The sequence below is a fragment of the Rhinoderma darwinii genome, chromosome 5 (genome assembly GCF_050947455.1).
Source record: "Rhinoderma darwinii isolate aRhiDar2 chromosome 5, aRhiDar2.hap1, whole genome shotgun sequence".
NCBI lineage: Eukaryota > Metazoa > Chordata > Amphibia > Anura > Rhinodermatidae > Rhinoderma > Rhinoderma darwinii.
In genome coordinates this window covers 99,783,676-99,803,546 of record NC_134691.1, presented here as the reverse complement: position 1 = coordinate 99,803,546, position 19,871 = coordinate 99,783,676, and the positions used below count along the sequence as shown (strand labels likewise).

General features: G+C 43.2%; 1 protein-coding gene across 3 annotated transcripts in view; it reads left to right on the top strand.

The window, feature by feature from the left end:
* Window positions 1-19,871, top strand: part of TAF4B (TATA-box binding protein associated factor 4b) — a 158,900-nt gene that overhangs the window by 84,045 nt on the left and 54,984 nt on the right. For all 3 annotated transcript variants that reach the window (XM_075826320.1, XM_075826319.1, XM_075826322.1), the window contains exon 9: window positions 2,518-2,614. In XM_075826320.1, the coding sequence (XP_075682435.1) occupies window positions 2,518-2,614 (97 nt within the window). The remainder of the gene's footprint in view (window positions 1-2,517; window positions 2,615-19,871) is intronic.

Sequence of the window (19,871 nt, the reverse complement as noted above, 5' to 3'; positions counted from 1 at the left end):
CCATGCAGGAGGCCACTGATCAAGCCAAAGCACCAGAAAGTCGTTTACCTTTTGTCAAGGCTCATACTGTGTAAGACCTTTGGAATGCCATACTCTGGTCTGATCAGACCAGTGTCAATCTTTTTGTATCTGTGACATCTTAAATGTGTGGTGAGAAGTGCATGGTCCCCACAGTGAAGTACTGCGGTGGTAAAGATCTAAAAGTATGGGGTATTTTATTTAACCAATGGCAGATGTACTGCAAAATCTTAAGAGAAGATGCTACCCTCGCTATACACACACTGGGCTATCAAACTTTTTCAACATCACAATGCCCTTAAACATTCTTTCAAGGCAGCTGCTGCACTCTTAAGAAAAAACAAGGTAAAACTTCTGCAGTGGCCAATCATGTCACCCAACCTCAATCTTCTTAAGCACCTATGGGGAATTCTGAAACAAATGTTCTTCAGCTCTCCCCGTCACACTCAAGGAGGCCATCCTTGAGGAGTTAAACAGAATATGTCGTGAACTATTACACCCCATGTCACGAAGGGTGAGCGCAGTACATAAAAGTAACAGAAGACACACTAAGTGCTAGAATATGACTTCTTTTTTCATTTAAAGTGTTATACCCATCTCCAACTTTTATTTTCCCTCAATACTGTTAGTGTTTTTAAAAGCTAATGCAAGTTTTGTTCTGTTCCGTCGGGGCTTTCCGTCGGAATGGAGCCCTGACTGACACAAACTGAAACCATAGCTTTCCGTTTCCATCACCATTGATTTCAATGGTGACTGATCCGGTGCCAATGGTTTCAGTTTGTCTCCGTTTTACAAGGGTTCCGTCGTCTTGACGGGATGAATACCGTAGTCAACTATGGTATTTATCCCATCAAAACGATGGAACCCTTACACAACGGAGACAAACTGTAACCATCGGCACCTCATCCGTCACCATTGAAATCAATGGTGATGGAAACGGAAGTTTGTGTCAGTCAGGGCTCCGTTCCGACGGAAAGCTCCGTTGGAACAGAGCCCTGATGCAGATGTGAACATAGCCTTACCTCGTGTTATATGTCTGTGGCACTCTGTCCCCGGCAATAGGCAATGAATTGCTACAGTAAAAGATTATATTGGCAAACTTGGTCTGCAAAAAAATGAATGGCAATCCCTGCTAAAATCAGCTCTGCAGGGATTGCTGAGTAAAGCAGAATAGGATGGCTCCAAGGCCACTGCGCATGCCCGAGAGCCATCTAATTCACTTCTATTACGGTGGAGAGAGGTGGCCAGGCCGGGAGCTACTTTGAATGCCTGGGAGCCATCCTATTTACTTCTATTAAAGTGGAGAGCGTTAACCAGGGGCTGCTGCGCATGCTCAGGCAATGTCTGCTCCCGACAACCCGGCCTCACACATAGGGCAATATACAGACTCATCTGCGCAAGCGATGCCACCACTGCTGGACTGCGGGGGTGTCTGTAACCATAGGAGAGACCGTGAATACAACGATACAGTCATGGGATGGACAAGAATGGACATCTCACGAACACTGCAAATTTGAAAAAAATATATTTGCAAATATGTATATTTACATTATGTAGTAATTTAACTGATTTCCAAGATGGGAATACCCCTTTACTCAAGGGATTACTCCTGTTTGCAACCCTAGATTAAAACAAAGTTGCCCATTTTCTTTATTTTACTCATTAATGACCTTTCCTTCTGAGTTAAGTATATGGTTAATAAATTACAATTTTCATATCCTTCGATGAATTTTAACGGTGATCATTTAGAAATATAGCTTTATGTTTAGAGGGGGTGTACTCATTTATGTAATGTATTGTATTTTTCTATCAAGCTTAAAGCCATTTGGGGAATAATTTATGCACAGTAAAGTACAGCTGAACAAATTCAGAATTTTTTATATTTTTCTGCCAACTAGTCCACATGCGTTCACATGTTCTGTAAACTTTTTTGTGTTTTTTATTTTATTTTATTCCATGGATGCAGCTTTGTGCTGTTGAAAAGCTCATTCATGCACCATTCTACATACTTGGTGAAGTTGCAAGTATGAGCACATAGTGGCCTATTGATAATGCATTAAATCAGGCAATTTTGAGTAGGTGAAAACGCTTATGAAAATCTTGGTCAATCTAATTTCCCAGCATGAACCATAAGCCAAGGAAGACCCCTTTTAAATTAGAGCTAGTTAAATCTATGACTGGTTTTAATCCATGTGGTAATTTCATATATCCATTTTGTTGGTCTTTTAGTTTATCGGAAAAATTCAAGTGTAACTAAACGTTTAACAAACTTCTGACATGGCATAATGACGTGCCAGAAGTTTTGTATTGGTGGGGGTCCGAGCACGGAGACCCCCACCAATCGCTAAAACGAAGCAGCTGAAGCGCTAGGTTGAAACAAAATATTTTATGCGCCCTTTCTTATACAAGTAACTTTCATGTAGAACTCATGCTTTAGGTAATGTAGCCATTTGTAAAAGTATTAGTTAATTGATTTTCTCTGTTTCTTTCCCTTTCAAGCATCAGTTGTGAAACAAATCACCATACCAGGAAATAAAGTTATATCCCTGCAAGCATCTACTCTTCCCATTAAAGAGAATAGCATGTCATGCTTCAGGTAATAAAAAAAATAATTCAAGTTTTAGGGGTTCTAAAACTCATAAGAAAGTGGGTAATTACGACTGGATAAGCAATTTTAAAGGGGTATTCCGGTTATGTTAAATAAGGTTCATTATGTCCCGTTCTAAAATTTATAAAATTCAACAACTTAATTTTATCAAGGATTTTCTATAGTTTGTGCACAAAGTCTATACCTTGTTTGGTCACATTGTCTGTTTTTTTAATTCCTGTTTCTATGGGCAATATACTATTTGCGCTTCAAAATCTTGCCGAGCATGTGCAGTAGTTCACAAAGCAACCCCATTCACTCTATAGTATGACTCGTGAACAGGCATTGCACATGCACGGCCTGCTAATTTTCCATTTCACTACATCTTCAGAAATGCGGCAAGTCCTCTGAAGCGCTGCACAGCATAAAGACGACATTTTAGAAGTTCACTAGATATATATTCTCTTTTTTTCTTATTTTATTATAAGATGTCACAGTAAAAGTTTTTTGCTTTTAATGCTATCTGATGCTGGAGAGACTTTTTATTTATTTTTCACTTGCCTACCTGATCGACGGCACTGGATTCTCTCCCGGTGCAGAGACACTTGGATATAGTGGACCTGCAAATAACTTAAATGGTGTGCTGAGCCACACACAACTAGTGTGTTTTTCTACTACAATATTGCCGTAATATGGCCTGGATGCTACAATAAAATTTGGCAATGGGGAGGTAAAAACCATGGAGAGTCCGTATTTAAAATAGACAAAAATATAAATTGAGTTTACATTTTATTACGTAATTGAAACACACCTTTAATGTGCTTGTTATGGCAGCTATTAGCAAGTGGTCCGTTTATAATGGGAGAATTATATATTTCTCGTTAAAGTATTCACTGGGGGGGACTTAGTACCGTGGATAGAGGCCGCTGTCACTAGGAGGCTGACACTAGGTAAATATAAAAAAGTGTGGCTCCACCCAGTGGGTTATACCCTCCGCTGAACACTCCGCTCCCCAGTTTTAGTTCAGTGTCCATAGTGTTATTTTTCAGGTGCAGGGTGCAAGTGCCTCGTGTGTTCCACTTGTGACTCCCCTGCAGGCACTGGGCGGAATGAATTCCCATGGTTTTAGTGGATGCCCGCTATTTCGGTGGATTCTCTTCCCTCTAATCCTCAATGGATGCCTACCTCTTAGGTGGATGCTCCTCGCCTTGGTTACCCAGTCCCGTATTATTGCACTGGCGGTGGAGGATGCCGGACAGCCACGCTACGTGTGTGCGTTTTCCGAGGTGGTGACAGACTGAGCTTGAAGACGACTGTCCGGTAAATCCCCCCCCCCCCCTTCTAAAACGGGGATAGAGGGAAAGGAGCAATTCAGACTTTGTCAGCGGGCTTTTCGGCATTGTGATATAGTTTTTTTTTTTTTTTTCTTCTTCTAAGGTGTTGTCCTTACTATGTGCTGGCAGAAACAGTTTAGGCGTTATCTTATATTTCTACAACAAGCTGCGGCGTTCTGCTGGCATTGCTGTTAATTTAGGCCCGGTTTCTGTTCTATGCTAGGTCGTAAGCTGGCCACGCTCCCGCCCACTATCGTCCCTGCCCCGCTGTTTTCCCCTGCTGTTTTTCACTTTGGTTGCCAGGCAGTACCTGAGTCACATGCCCGCCCTGTCCAACCAGCGCGGCGTGGGTTTGGCTGAAGGGGAGGGGTTTTCTGTTTTCCTCAGACGGTTTTCACTCTAATACCAGTAGTGAGCTGGTGTACAGAAGTCATACAGCGCTGGGAACGTTTCCGCTTCGTGGAGGGCACAGCACCTAGAGGGTCTGGTAGGATAGCTTGTGGCAATAGTGCTTTGTTTGTTTTTCTTTTTTTTTTTTTAAAAGGCGCATAGGTTTTCTAAGGGCAAAGCTCCTAAGACCAAACCCCCCCCGCCATTGTTTCGCACTTTGCGCCTACGCGATGAGGTGCAAAGTTTCCATGTGGGCAGGCTGACCCAGTCTGTGTAAAGTGCCCTCCGTCTAAACCGCCACAGAATTCCCCAGCTCCCATGGTTAAGCATATTATGCCCCAATGGGCGGTATCCCTAACCCAGGCAGTTGATAATCTCGCCCGCGGATGCTTAACAACGCCTCCCTCAGCAGTTAGCATCTCAATTGTCTGACAGCCCCCTGTCTATTCAGGCCCCAAGACATTCTTCCCTGGATTGCACTCGTTCTAGTCCTCCCAGTGCATCCCGCAAACGAGCCTGGAAATCAAGGAAATGTCATTCTTCCTCTGATTCCTTTTTGGACAAAAATGCTGCTGGTGTCCTTAATTATTTTCATTCAAGAGAGATATCTGAACCATCTTATTCAGGGGACAGCTCTCTCTCCGACTCAAGAGTTTAAGTGTAATAGAAGCGAATCCACTCCACTTGCTGAAAGGATCTTATTGAGGCAATGAGAGATATACTTAAGATTGCGGATGATCCTGCTGAATCCCCCCAGAATGAGTTGTTGTTCTGTTTTTCCAGGTCACAATTGGTTTGACAAATTGTTTTCTGATGCATGGAAACACCCGGACCGGTCTATTCAGGTGTCCAAGAGTGCGGACTATATGTTTCCTTTTTTTGATGAGTGTATTGCCAAATGGTCAGCTCACTCATAGTTAGATATTCCCATGGCTCGGCTTTATGAAAATACTGCCTCAACGGTAGCAGATGCTTCCGCCTTAAAGAATTTGTTTGATGCCAAAGTGGAGTCTATGGCAAAAGCCACTTTCAGTGCGGTTGCGGCTTCAGTTAGACTCTCTTTTGCAGCGTATTTGGTTAGCTTGGCTAGTATTGAACTAGCTACTCAACTATAGGAAGTTATTGATTCAGGGGAAACAAGTGGATACTTCCCTGCTAGCTACACAGCTTTTGCAGATGTCTAAATATATTTGTGACGTCTCTGTCTAAGCTGCCCAACGTTCGGCTAAGGCTATGACTAATGCGGTAGCAGGGCCATTTGGACTAGGAGCTGGGATACTGACAGTGCCTCTAGGAAGGTTTTCGCCATTCCATTCGCCCAGGAACAACTTTACGTCCCTGACCTGGCCCAACTCGTTTCTGAGGCTACAGGAGGAAGGAGCACTTCCACAACGTCGTCAAAGGCGACACCCAGTTCTTGGCTCCACGTCAGAGGCAGAACTCACGTGACTCCCTACTGAGCGCGGGAACTTTTCTTCCAGTCTAGAAACTCCTGGCAGCCCTGCAACAGACCCGCTAAACCTGCTTCGGTATAGCAGGCTTCAACACTCTGAAAATTTTCCCTTGGGTGGGGCTGCTCTCCTTCCAGGAGGCATGGCTAGACAACAGCGAAGACACCTGGGTGCGGGAGGTTGTGTCGACAGGCTTCAAAATTGTTTTCTTCTCGCCCTCCCGGGTGATTTTTTTTCCTGTCAACGCCCACTGTGTGCCTCTCCAGGGCCCAAGTTTTTCTCCAGCCATTCAAAGACTCCTATATCAAGGAGTAATTGACCTAGAACCAACTCCAGAACTGTTTAAAGGGTTTTATTCAAACCTTTTCACAGTACAAAAGAAGGATGGATCTCTTCGACCCATTTTGAGTCAAAACCGTCTCAATCGACATGTAAAGATTCAAAGGTTTCGCATGGAGTCTCTGCTATCGGTGGTCTCTTCCTTTCAGCTAGACGAGTTCTTGTCCTTGATAGACCTCAAGGTTGCTTATCTTTGTTCCCATTGCTTGAGTACATCAGCGTTTCCTGCGTTTTGCAGTAGGTTCTGAGTATTTGCAGTTTGTGGCTTCAAGGGTCTTCACCAATGTCATGGCGGCGCCCATGGCTGTCTTCCGATCCAGGGGGATAGTGGTTATTCCATACTTGGACGATCTTCTGGGGAAGGCACCTTCCAAACAGGACAACTTGGACAGTCTCAACATTACTCTGTACTGTCTTTACAGATGGGGATGGCTGATCAACAGCACCAAGTCATCTCTCACTTCTTCTCGGAGAATGGAGTTTCTAGGGATGATCCTGGATACACAGGCAGCTAGGGTATTCTTATCCAAGGACAAGATCACCACTCTCAGACAGCAGGGAGTGACGGTGCTCCTCAGGAATGCTCCTTGCTCTATCCGCTTCTGCTTGAAAGTCCTGGGGATGATCGTCTCAACCTTCGAGGCAGTCCCTTTTTCTCAATTTCACTCCTGATCACGACAGCTGGCAATTTATCTTGTTGAGACTAGTCTCCGGAGTCCTTGGATCTGATTATCCGTTTGCCCCCTTCAGTCAAAAAAGAGCTGCTCTGGTGGATCTCCTTCCCCAACATCTCTCAGGGAAAACCCTTCACAACTCTCCACTGGCAAGTCATTACAACGAACGCAAGTTTATCTGGCTGGGGGGGGGGGGGGCTATCTTCGGCTGCCTCCTGGTCCGACCCAGAAACTCTGCTCCAGATCAGCATCCTGGAATTGAGGGCCATTTTCCTGGCCCTGTCTCGCTGGACTTTTCATCCCCAGGGTCTTCCATTGCGGATATCGACAGACAACTCTACAGCAGTGGCATACCTCAATCATTAGGGAGGTACAAGAAGCAGGACTGTATGGAAGGAAACCACTAAGATTCTTCGCTGGGTGGAACAAAATGTCCCAGCAATCTCAGCAGTGCACATCCCAGGAATAGACAACTGGAAGGCAGATTACCTGAGTCGGGAACGTCTGGACCCCAGAGAATGGTCTCTTTATCCAGAGATTTTTCACCACATTTGCATTCGGTGGGGCTTCCCGGACATGGGTCACTTCACCTCTCACCTCAATCACAAGTGTCTGGCCATAAGAGCCGACACTCTGCTTCTCTCCTGGTCATCCTTCAACCTCCGTTATTTTTTACCTCCCCTTTCACTATTGCCTCGAGTGCTGAAAAGGGTCAAGGATGCAAGAATCCCAGCCATTCTGGGGACCCCAGACTGGCCTTGCAGAGCTTGGTATGCTCAGATCTCATGCTCCTGTTAGCGGACTCCCCATGGTCGCTACCTCAGCGGCACGACCTTTTCCCAAGGTCCAATGTTTGACTCTGCTTTACCTCGGCTGTGTTTGACGGTTTGGCTTTTGAAACCTTTTTTTTTTTTAAGTTAAAAGGTTTCTCTAATCCGGTCATTTAGACCATGATTAACCAATTCGCGCACCCAGACGTGCGATTACGTCCGGGTGCAGGGGGTGATGTTTGGATTTTGCGGGTGTCTGATGTATTTTACAGCGGACACTCGGCACTAATAGCCAGGAGCAGCGATCGCGCTGTTCCTGGCTGTGTAACCCCTGAGGCATTGAAAAGAGGGGGCGGCTCCCTCTGATAGCTCATCGCCCCCCTGCAACGAGATCGGGGGGGTGACAGTTGTCATGGCAGCCCAGGGGCCTAATGAAGGCCCCTAGGGCTGCCTTCAATCTGCCTCTGCTAAGCCCTGCCTCTAGCAGGGCTTAGCAGAAGCCTGTAAATACGACGATATACTGCAGTAAGTTCGTATTGCAGTGTATTGAACCAGTGATCGCTGGTTCAAGTCCCCTAGGGGGGCTAATAAAGTGTGTGAAAAAAAGTTTTTAGTAGTGAAAAAAAATAATAATATTAAGTTAAAAAAAAAACTTTTCCCATTTTTCCCTAAAGTAATGTGAAAAATAAAAAAAGTAAACAAATTGGTATCGCTGCATCCATACAAGTCTGAACTATTACAATATAGCGTTATTTAACGTGCACGATGAACGCCGTAAAAAATGTAAACCACCAAAATCGCTGCTTTTTGGTCAACTTAGCTCTCAAACAATTTAATAAAAAGTTCTACGTACCAAAAAAATGGTACCGATTAAAAACTATAGCTCGTCCCGCAAAAAATAAGCCCTCACACCGCTCAATTGGTAAAAACATAAAAAAAATTATGGCTCTCAGAATGTGGCGACACAAGACATTTTTTTTATTTTAACAGTTTTTTTCATCAATAAAAGTAGTAAAATATAAATAAAAACAATATAAATTTGGTATCACCGTAATCGTATTGAGCGGCAGAATAAAGATAAGTTGAAGTTTCTACCGCACGGTGAAAGCCGTAAAAACGAAACCCCCAAAAAAATGGAGGAATCCAACTTCAGCCCGCAAATAATTTTTTTCCATTTCCCAGTATATTATATGGAACTATAAATGGTACCAAAAGAAACTACAACTCCTCCCGCAAAAAATAAGCCCTCAACCAATCTATTGACGGAAAAATAAAAAAAATTATGGCTCTTGGAATGCGGGGAGTGAAAAACGAAAATGAAAAAACAAAAAATAGCTCAGTCCCAAAGGGGTTAAAGCCCAGAAGACTCCATCCCAAAGGATTTATTATCGTACTTGGTTGGCTTATTTTAGGTGGTGTGAATCCCATCAGATCCACCCCCTTCATTTTTTCATCCCGTGTATTCTGACCTCCAGGTGGGTTTGGAATAAGGACTCAGGTTGGCTATTCTAAAGGGGCAGGTTTCAGCTCTATCCTTTTCCAAGGCATTTTGGCTTTTCGCGTTGCACATTGTGCTTCTCCTTGTCGGTCTCCTCTACAACCTTGGGATCTCAGCCTGGTCTTTTACACTTCAGGTGTCACCCTTCAAACCATTGCAGTAAGTTTCTCTCAGGATCTTATCCTGGAAGTCGTTTTTCTTGTGGCGATCACCGCTATCCGTAGAGTTTAGGCTGCTCACATGGCTATGATTAATTTTTGTCCCTGCTTTAGGCTCTCCCGTCTTACTGTGTCCCCCAGTGAATACTTCAACGAGGAAAAAGGATTTTTGTGCTCACCAGTAAAATCCCTTTCTCGTTGAATTCACTGAGAGACGCAGGTCACGCCCTATTTCTTTATAATTACGAAATTATTTTTGTTCCGCTATCTCTGTGAGCACTAAGTTCAGGTTTACATAAACCTCATCATTTTCAATATATCCGCTTGCTGTTAGTAAATGAAAACAGAGGCCAAGAACTTGTCCTGTTTTATCATCCACTAACACAGTTGCTCATTACAAGTCCGCTCTTATACTTTTAATACACCTGTGTCAGTTGTACATGATCCTGGAGGTTTTCAGCGTCTGAAGGTAAACAAGAATTTTTCCCATTAACTGACTGCAATCAGAGATATTGTGCAATCATATTCAAAGAACAATTTATCAAAAATTGTGCAGAAGAAATGTGATGCAGTTGCCCATAGCATTCTTTCTAGACTTCTGCTGTCATATTCTAATAAAGAGCTGCAATTTGATTGGTTGCTGTGGGCAGCTCTTCCACCTTTTCTTTGCTTTATTCTTGATAATTCTCACTCCAGAGTATATTCACAAATTGAATAACTTTTCATTTTGAATTGCGTAAAATTGATGATTATTGAGGTGTTTTTTTTGCAAAAAAATTTTGAAAAAATGGACTCCTCACTTAGCCTCCTTTTTTCGGACCACCACTTCTAAGTGAAGTGGGCAGCCAAATGCTTGTGAAAGGGGTTACGTGGGAAGTAAACATTTTTTTTAGTAGGGCAAATAAATTAAATAAACCAAAAAAGCAATGCTTACTTATCCTTGCCCCCAGCGATCCAGTGCGGTCGCTCCCGCGGCACTCCCAGCGGTTACATGCTATGTACATGTATACAACCACTAGATCACCGGGGGCAAGGATAGGTAAGTATTGCTCTTTTGGTTTATTTATTTCATTTGCAGCCCCTAATAATGTCTCACTTCCTAAATAACCCCATTTACAGTGGCCATAAACAGATTGTCGGCGGATTTTGCTGGACCAGCTGAACATCTAAGAAGTGTGGGGGTGTCCCAACTCTCCCCTGACAGTGGATATTGGGGAAATGAAGGCTCTGGCATGTAGGATTTTAACGTGCCAGATTCTTTGTTCTCACAGGGGATTAGCCCCCGCTTAGGTGTTTGGCAGCGGCTTATTCCCCTCTCCCCATTGAGAACACATGAATGCTCAGCTTGGCCAAGGGTGCATGTATATGGGGGTGGGGTGGGCAAACGAGCATTCAGCTGTCCGCTCTCTTGGGTATTTGACCACCTTTTAGTTACCTTTAGTTACATAGTACAGTTAGAAATCAAAACAGACCAGTCTTTTTTTCGATTTACAAGCTTCAGCACAGTTTTAGACTACTGCTTCCCGCATATTGCCACTGGGGAGTTGCCTTTATTAAGTCGTGGATTGTGCTTGTGGCTTTTAGATGCTAATGCGATCCTGCAGGTAAAGGGTGCCCGTGCTGAATATAGCTTTTCAGTACGGACATCCTATCCATAAAACTGTATCATTTCTTTTATTTTCCTATTAATGGTGAATATTGCTTATAGGTAATATCTCTTCTTGCTTTTGTATTTTTTGTATTTGTTTTTTTCTATTGAGCCAGGGCTCTACTTGTACGTGCCCACGTTATCCTTAGCAGTAATAATTGCAAGTTTTATATGGGTGTCATGTACAAATACCCAATGTCCGTGATCATGCTCAAGAAATGATAGTGCAATGGATTCCGTATAAGTTTCTATCTAGATGGCTACAAATCTGTTTTAGATTGTAACATTTATTTATGTATTTTATAGACATAACCGGTATAAACAATTTCTTCCCGAATTGCTTACTACACGAATCAAGAATCATTAGCACTTGTCACATCTACGAATTGTTGTTCGTTTTCAACTGTTAACCGGAAGTGGGAGATCATAAATATGTAATTTTGTTTACTTCAAGCAGAAAACGATATACAAAGCTTTTTAATAGCCCTATTTTAGTTTGCCTTTTCTTATTTTTAAACAGGGACTATATTGGTTATTTGATGTAAAGATTAGTCCTTGATTCAGTTGGACACTAGGGGGTGCCAGAGGCTTATTTTATTATCCAACACATGACTGGGCAGCTCATTCATTTTTATATCCCCATCAGGGTGGCTTCAATTAGGTGTAGTACCTAATTTAAAAGAGGTTCCCGAGGGGTTTGAAGCACTGGAACATTAAAATAAGACAATAATACCTACATCTTATTAGACTCATTTAAATTCAGGCTCCACGTTTGGGGAATATGTTCTTTCTTTACTCGTAGATGGTTTATGGCACAAATATGCAATAAAGTATGATTACAGTTTTTTAGCCTTGTGAAGGAGCGTGTTTTCTTATGACATATGCCCAGCTGAATGCATGTGCCATGCAGGGTGCGGAGTTGTGTTCATGCTGAGGAATAAAAAGCATGTACTTTTATATACTCTGTTTCTTGAATAATTGTAAGTTGCCAGAAATATTTTAGAATTGCTCAAATTTATTGAAATGCAACTATACATTGCCAATCACAATCTGGATGCATCACCAAATTACATCTCTTTTAACATGAAATAGTCTTTGACATTGCTTTCAGGGTAGTAGGACTACATTTATGGACCTAGCACTCTGTATAAGGAAACATCTCAGGGTACTCTGGGATATACATTTTAGTATACGAAAATTTCCCCTTTCCGTGTTCTCCGACATAGATTTTAACACAGGGCAAACAGCCTCATGTTGTGTTCTCGGATAAGACTTCCAAATTAGAAAAACAGCCCCATGTATTTTGTGATATGTCTTCCAGTATAATTACATTTCTCCATGCTGTTATAGGATATGCCTTCCAGTATTAGGAAAGATCCTATGCTGTATTCTGGGATTAATCTTCCAGGATGAGAAATAGCCCCATGCCTATTCTTCTTGGACAGAGCTTCCAATATAGAGAAAAAAATCCCAAAACTGTTCTCGGACAACTATTGACAAGGTTTTGTATATATGCACCTGTACTCTTGTGCCTTCATGAAAACAATACGTTACAGAAAAGTCAGGGTGCGTTCACATATATCAGTTGCATCAGCATCAGTTTTTTTGTCTCAAGTGATTACAACTGATGTAAAATGTATCAGTTGCCATCAGGCTTTTTCACCATTTTTATTACAAAACCATCAGTTGTCATTAGTTGTCATCCGTCTTTGCCATCTGTATTTAACATCCGTTTTTACCACAGTGGTCCACCAAAAAGGTAGTCTAGGGTCTGAAAATGTGCCAATTTGATCAGAGTGCTGCATCGTTTGTGATTGGATCCATGATAGATTATATACATGTTGTGTACCATGTCAGGGCTCTCCTTCTCTGCTCCGGCCTTGGTGCGACACAGAAGTTTGACACACACGTTGTAATGTCACGTGTCATATTCAGTGCAGCGCCGAGAGAGAGCCCGGAAAGCAGCTGTGTCCTCACCTCAGATCAGATGTTCGAAGCCGCCACGGGAGCCTGCAAAGACTAGCCCTAACTTCAGGGAGTAGCTAGATTTGGTGCCTTTACAGCTACTCAATCCCACTCCACATCTCCTACCCACCCCACTTCACGCTGGAATTGCTGTGGTATCTACTTAAAAACAACAGGGTCCGGGTGTCGGCCATTAAAAACATCCGTCTCGGTCTGTTTTTGACGGCCGTTTTGCATCTGTTTTGTATCCATTCCATGTCTGTGTTTCCGTTTTTGACAAATTTTTTAAAACCACTCAATTTTATGTGTATATAATGAAACCGTGCTCTCTATAGATAATTCTGCAGTGCCCTCTGTAGATAGTGCCTCAGTGCCCTCTATAGATAGTGCCTCAGTGTCGTCTGTAGATAGTGCCTCAGTGCCCTCTGCAGATAGTGCCACACACCCCATGTAGATAGCGCCAACCCCACTGTACATACCGCTACCCCCTTCCGTTGTAGATAGCGCCACTGAAGCTCCCTCTAGCAATAGATTCCCCGGCCAGAGAATTGCTGACGCTGTGGCCGGGGATACCCTCCAGAAGGAGCCCCTAATGCCACAGTCCATATAAGGACTGTGACGTCAGCGGTTACCTCCTAGAAGCGGAATCTCATGCCAGAGTGTTGCCGACGCTCTGCTGGCTTGGGGTTTCCGCTCCAGGAAAAGCCCCTGACGTCTCTATCCATATATGGACTGTGACATCAGGGGCAACTCCAGAATGGGAATCCCTGGCCACAACATTGCCAATGTTGTGACCGGTAATTCCCTCGAGGAGCCCCTGACACCACTGTCCACATATGGACAGTGACGTCAAAGGTTACTCATTCAGCAGAGTCCTCGGCCCGACGCTGTGGCTTGAGATTCCCTCCAGGAGGAGCTGCTGACGCTACTGTCCATATATGGACAGTGGCGTCAGGGTCTCCTCCTGGAGGGAATCCCTGGCCACAGCTACAGTGGCACTATCTACAGGGTGTCAATAAATTCCGCTCCTGCTCAGATCCATCTTCCCGCCGCGTGCTGCCATAAGGTGGATTCGGCAGGACCCGACGTTCATCCGGCCACAGTTAATTAAGATATGATACGGTGTCGGACCCAAAAACGCTGCAGGTAACGTTTTTGAATCCGGCTCCTACACAGGTCCAGCACCGTACGGCGCCACAACTGATGTCCCCTCTGCCAGAACAGCATAGAAAGCTATGGGATCCGTTCTAGCATCTATTTCTCTCCAACTGTTCTGCAACACGCCGGAGGGAAACAAACGGACAACAATATATGTGAACGGCCCCTCCGCTTAAAATCTTAGCGGTTTTATGTAAATAAAGTGTTAACGTTGTGCAGTAAAAATCTATATTAGTTTCTTGTATACAATTTTTTTTTTTTTTTTTTTTTTTTTAAATTCACCATTTTGAAGAATTCTGCTTGCTGTTAGTGAATGGAAACAATCTTGTTTATGTCCAGAAGCTGTTCCAATGCATTTAAAATTCAAAATAAACAAAGTCTACAGCTCCTATGCAGATCTCTGTGTCTCTAACATTTGTCCCCTACTTTTGATATCCTATCAAGTTTGAGAACTTGCAGAGAGATCAAGGGGATTATCACTGCAGGATCAGACTCAGTGTTTGTGTGTAGTATGTTACCAATGATACATACACAGGTCTGCAAAGGAGCTGTAGCTGTAATACTGTGTTTTGTTTTTGTTTAAATAACGATTATTTGCATTTGCTTTAATTTTTCGTTTTTAACCGTCAAAAAATAGGACATGCTCTATTTTCGGCCGGGCGCCCGGCTCCCATAGTAGTCTATGGGGCCGGGTAATACACGGCCGTCACCGGAATGTGTCCCGAGTGATGGCCGGGTCTACCGTCGCTCGCGCACTCTCTCTACTCCTCCTCACAGTGCAGAGTGCATGTGAGGAGGAGGAGGAGGGTCTTTTATTGCTCGCTGTAGGAGTCGGAATCCCCAATCCCCGGCCGGGGATTGGGGATTCCGCTACAGGAGAAGTGCCTGACTACACTGTCCATATATGGACACAGCGAAGTCACGCACTTCTGCAGCGGAATCCCCGACTGTATGGTGGGGATTCCGCTACAGGAGAAGTGAGTGACTACACTGTCCATATATGGACACAGCGAAGTCACTCACTTCTGCAGCGGAATCCCCGACTCTATGGCCGGGGATTCCGATACAGGAGAAGTGACTACACTGTCCATATATGGACACAGCGAAGTCACGCATTTCTGCAGCGGAATCCCCGACTCTATGGCCGGGGATTCCGCTACAGGAGAAGTGAGTGACTACACTGTCCATATATGGACACAGTGACGTCACTCACTTCTGAAGTGGAATTTCCGACCTGTGGCAGGGAATTCCTCTTCAGGAGAAGTCAGTGACTACACTGTCCATATATGGACATTGAAGTCAGTGACTTCTCCTGGAAGGGGGGGGGGGGGGGGATGGATGCAACCTACAGGGGGCTGTGTGGCATCACCTACAGGGGGCTGTGTGGCATCACCTACAGGGGACTTGGTGGCATCACCTACAGGGGACTTGGTGGCATCACCTACAGGGGGCTGGGTGGCATCACCTACAGGGGGCTGGGTGGCATCACCTACAGGGGGCTGGGTGGCATCACCTACAGGGGGCAGGGTGGCATCACCTACAGGGGGCAGGGTGGCTTCACCTACAGGGGGCAGGGTGGCATCACCTACAGGGGGCAGGGTGGCATCACCTACAGGGAGCTGGGTGGCATTACCTACAGGGGACAGGGTGGTATTCCTACAGGGGGCTGGGTGGCATCGCCTACAGGGGGCAGGGTGGCATCGCCTGCAGGGGGCTGTGTGGCATCACCTACAGGGGGCTGGGTGGCATTACCTACCAGGGGGGCTGGGTGGCATTATCTACAAAGGGCTGTGTGTGGCAACAAATTTAAATGAAATTCATCCGATTTTAAAACGGACAGGGAAAAAAACGGATGCAAATCGGGTCCAAATCGGCAACTCGGAACGGAATCGGAACAGATGCAAACCGACCGGGAAAATCGGCCAAAAACTGCCGATTTTCCCGGCCGACACTCGGACCCTGTCGTGTGAATGAGGCCTTAGTCTGTCATGTAAAGCTACATGTAAAAATCTATAGACATGTTAAACAAAAAAAAAAAAAAGACTTCAAAAGCACATGAGCCGCTTTCCTGTCTTAAACATGTTTTATGGGATTTTTAAGAAGTTCTATGACCTAAAATTATAAATATGACTAAAATAAAGCAGCATACGTAGTACTCCAAATTAAGAAACTAGGCTTTGCATAAAATGTTGGTTTTCAACTGGGACAGTGTTGTACGGACACAATCTATGTATGTCAATGTAACAGTCTAGCTGGGTACTACAGTGTTTCTTCAATATGATATAGAGTGGCTGGCACATGTTTCCTTGGGTTCACATCTCATGGGGTCCATATGTAGTGTGACTGCAGATTGCAATCCCCGAGTGCAGGACGGGAATGTGGAACTTCTGAATTTTGCTGTGAAGCACCACATCTGAAGATATGAATCATTTTGCAGGATTACTACAAATAGAAAGGTCTAGACACTGGCGAGGTGGAGAGACCATTTTATTGTATGTTTTTCAAATATTTTCATTCAAATAGATAAACAATAATTGTAACATCATTTCTTATTGGATAGCAAATAACATTAAAGAGGATTTCTACTATGAACTAAAATCCTATTTGCTTTTGCAGCTGCTGCTTGACACTGAGTGCTGCCGCTTAGCTTATTTGTTACCAGAATACCCAGGTCCTTCTCTTGTTCTGTTATTCCCAGTTTTATTCCATTTAATGTATATGCATTAATATTTTGTCCTAGGTGCATCACTTTTATCAACTTTAAATTTCATCTAAAATATTACAGAAAGACCTAAATAAGATGGCAGCATGGGCAAAAACATGGCAAAGTCAAGCTGAGTATTTAGTATCCTACAAAGTTTTTTGTATCGTCAGCAAAAACTGACACCTTGCTAACAATCCCATCCACAAGGTCATTAATAAAGAGATTAAAAGTAATTGGGCCTAATACCGATCCTTGTGCTGCTGACTTCAGCCCATTTTGAGTAAGTTCCATTTATAACAACCCTTTGTTTTCTGTCCCTCAATTCTTTACCCACGTGCATATATGGTCCCTGTGTCTGTAGCTTCAGAACAAGACTGTTGCGTGGAACAGTATCAAATCACATCAGCCACTTGACCAACATCCAGATTTGCACTTACCTCTTCATAGAAACCGAGCATGTAAGTTGGGCATAACCTGTTTTACATGAATCCATGCCGGTTATCAGTTATTGGACTTTTCTCTGCTATATACTTGGTTAAAACAACAAAACACAAAAATGTCAATAACTTTGTAAGTAAATAAAACATTATAACATATTGGATATGGCTCTTCTGATTTATTATAGGGGCCAATTTTTTATTTTTTTTAATTTTTTAATTTTTCTCTTTAGTAACACTATTTGTTTTACAAAAATAAATTGCATTAGAGGTTAGGGCTTGTTTCCAGCATTGGATGCCTCCTTTTCTCTAGGACCAGTCCAATTTTTGTCAGAAAAAATGTGGACTACAATACACCTGTATACACAACAATGAAGTTGTATCAGAAAGAGGAATAATATATTTAGAAAACTATCAAGACAGCAACACTTTTACTACTTGATATTGCAATGCAATCTTCTTGTGTCATGCTCCCTTTCATCTTGCCCCTACGTTTTGCTAACCACCTGAGTAAAGGTCAGCAAGAAGTACGGGCAGATGGAAGGAAGTATTAATACAGGATCAGACTATACTTGGTTTGTTTGGAGTCTGTTTCCATGGAGACACATAGGTCTGTAAAGCACGTGTAGACCCAAAAACGGAGGTGATTTTTAATTAAGGAAAGTTGCCTAATTTTTTTTTAATTTTAGATCCATAATCGCAATAAAAATTTGGTTACAAAGGTATACATAGCCTTAGAGACTAACAGACACTAGTAGCAAGAAGAGTGGGAAAAATGCTTAGATCTGTACTGGCAAATAGAGCAAAAAATAAATAAAATCATAACTTTCTGTACTACTGTGTGATTATGACTTGAAATCGAAATCCGTTTTACCTCTTTTCCATATTATAAACGTTTCATACACTTGGCCATAGAGGTGTATTGAGCCATACTGTACTTATGTATGCGTCTACATACGGTGGCATACAGGTTTTCTTTTTTATGTTTAATTCACACGCAATCCCAACAGAAAATCGTAGTGCCAGTTTCGATTGGATGCTGTACTACGAAGATATTTTGTCTTAGAAGCATTTCTTCTAGTTGAGATGACCTCTGTAACACTATGCCATAAAGAAGCGCCATAAGTCTGCACACAGCATGCCTACAACTCTGTAGTATAGAGCCTCCATGTGCCACCATATAGGCTTTGTCCACAAGGCCTAGTACATGAACCCTTAGGCCAGGGCTATACCTAGACTTTTTGTAGTGCCACTGATTGCTTTTTTTTCTCTTGAGTGACAGCTGCAGTCTACAAGATTGCATGCAACTCAATGCATTCATTTGGACTTCAGCTGTAGCTCAAAAGTTCAATCAGTAGCACTACAAAAAGTCTAGGTGTAGCCCTGGCTTCCATCTGGCTAGAGGAAGCATTACTTAGATCAACATTGTTGATATTCTGGCCTGGCAAGGACCCAAATGTACCATAGCTATAACAATTATTATTAGTCTATATTGTATTGTTAGAAGATCGGGGTAATTTAGAACATCACTTTTTTCCATATTTGAAGTGCATAAACTGCCAATAATATACCGCAGGGGAAAAAATCCATATCAAATCATTCTCAACTTTTTATATTTATATATATATATATATATTATATATATATATTTATTTATAATTACTGCCAACAACCTCCTCCATAGATTTGGTTTTCTTATTAAGGAATTGATAACATTAAAACTGGAATAATTTAAAGGGACACTACCGATAAAAGTATATTCTACGACACGGTCACTGTACATGGGTTTCAGTGAAATAAAGCTGAACTGCTATCAGAGATGCCCCAAACTGACAAAACATAATCTAGCAGTTACTATGTATCTGTGGCAGAAAATATTAGAGCAAGCTGTGATTCAGGAAGAAAAAGTCCACTAACAGCTGTTGGCAAACCGACCTAAGTTTTTAAATAAAAATGGCCTTGTGGGGTTGCCAGCTGCGTAGGAAAGATCTTCACACTGAAGATCTGTTGCTTGACTTCAGTGCCAACAGCAAGGACCTGGTTACTGTTACTGTGACTGAAATAAAATCCTGCAGCATTGATCAGTCAGAATAGAGGGAGTTATCCGTGCAAAAGAAAAACCTTATGGAAATCGATTAGCACTCTTACACATTCCTTGTAGGCTTCTATGCCTAAAATAAAACTGCAGTACATAGAGTTTACATCTTAAGCACATCTGACGTTTTGTAGCCCGTAGTGTTCAAGAAGAAATATGTTTTCATTATCTGTCTGCTGCCGAAATTGTGGACTTTTCCTTACAGAAAAAGCATTTTTCATTTATGGGGAGGGCAATTATTTCTTGCAGCTAAATGCTTTGTTTATAACTGAGGAGCTAATGGGCAGAATTTGTCTAGATCATTGTCTTGACTTGTCCCATCACTGCAACCTCTTAGGCCTTATGCACACGACCGTAGCCATGTGCACGGCCGTGATTTTCGGGTCGGCCGGCAGCGGATTGTCAGCCGCGAGCCGTGCGCAAATCGCGGGCCATACACATGGCCGCGGCCATTATTTTCAAAGAGCCCGGACCGCAGAAGACGGCCGTAATAAGACATGTCTGTTCTTTCTGCGGTGCGGGCTCCCGGGCCATGCTCGGACCGTAAAAACTACAGTCGTGTGCATGGCCCCATAGGAATGAATGCCGTGGATTTTCGGGGGAATTGCGGCCGCAAAAGCACGTTCGTGTGCATGGGGCCTTAGT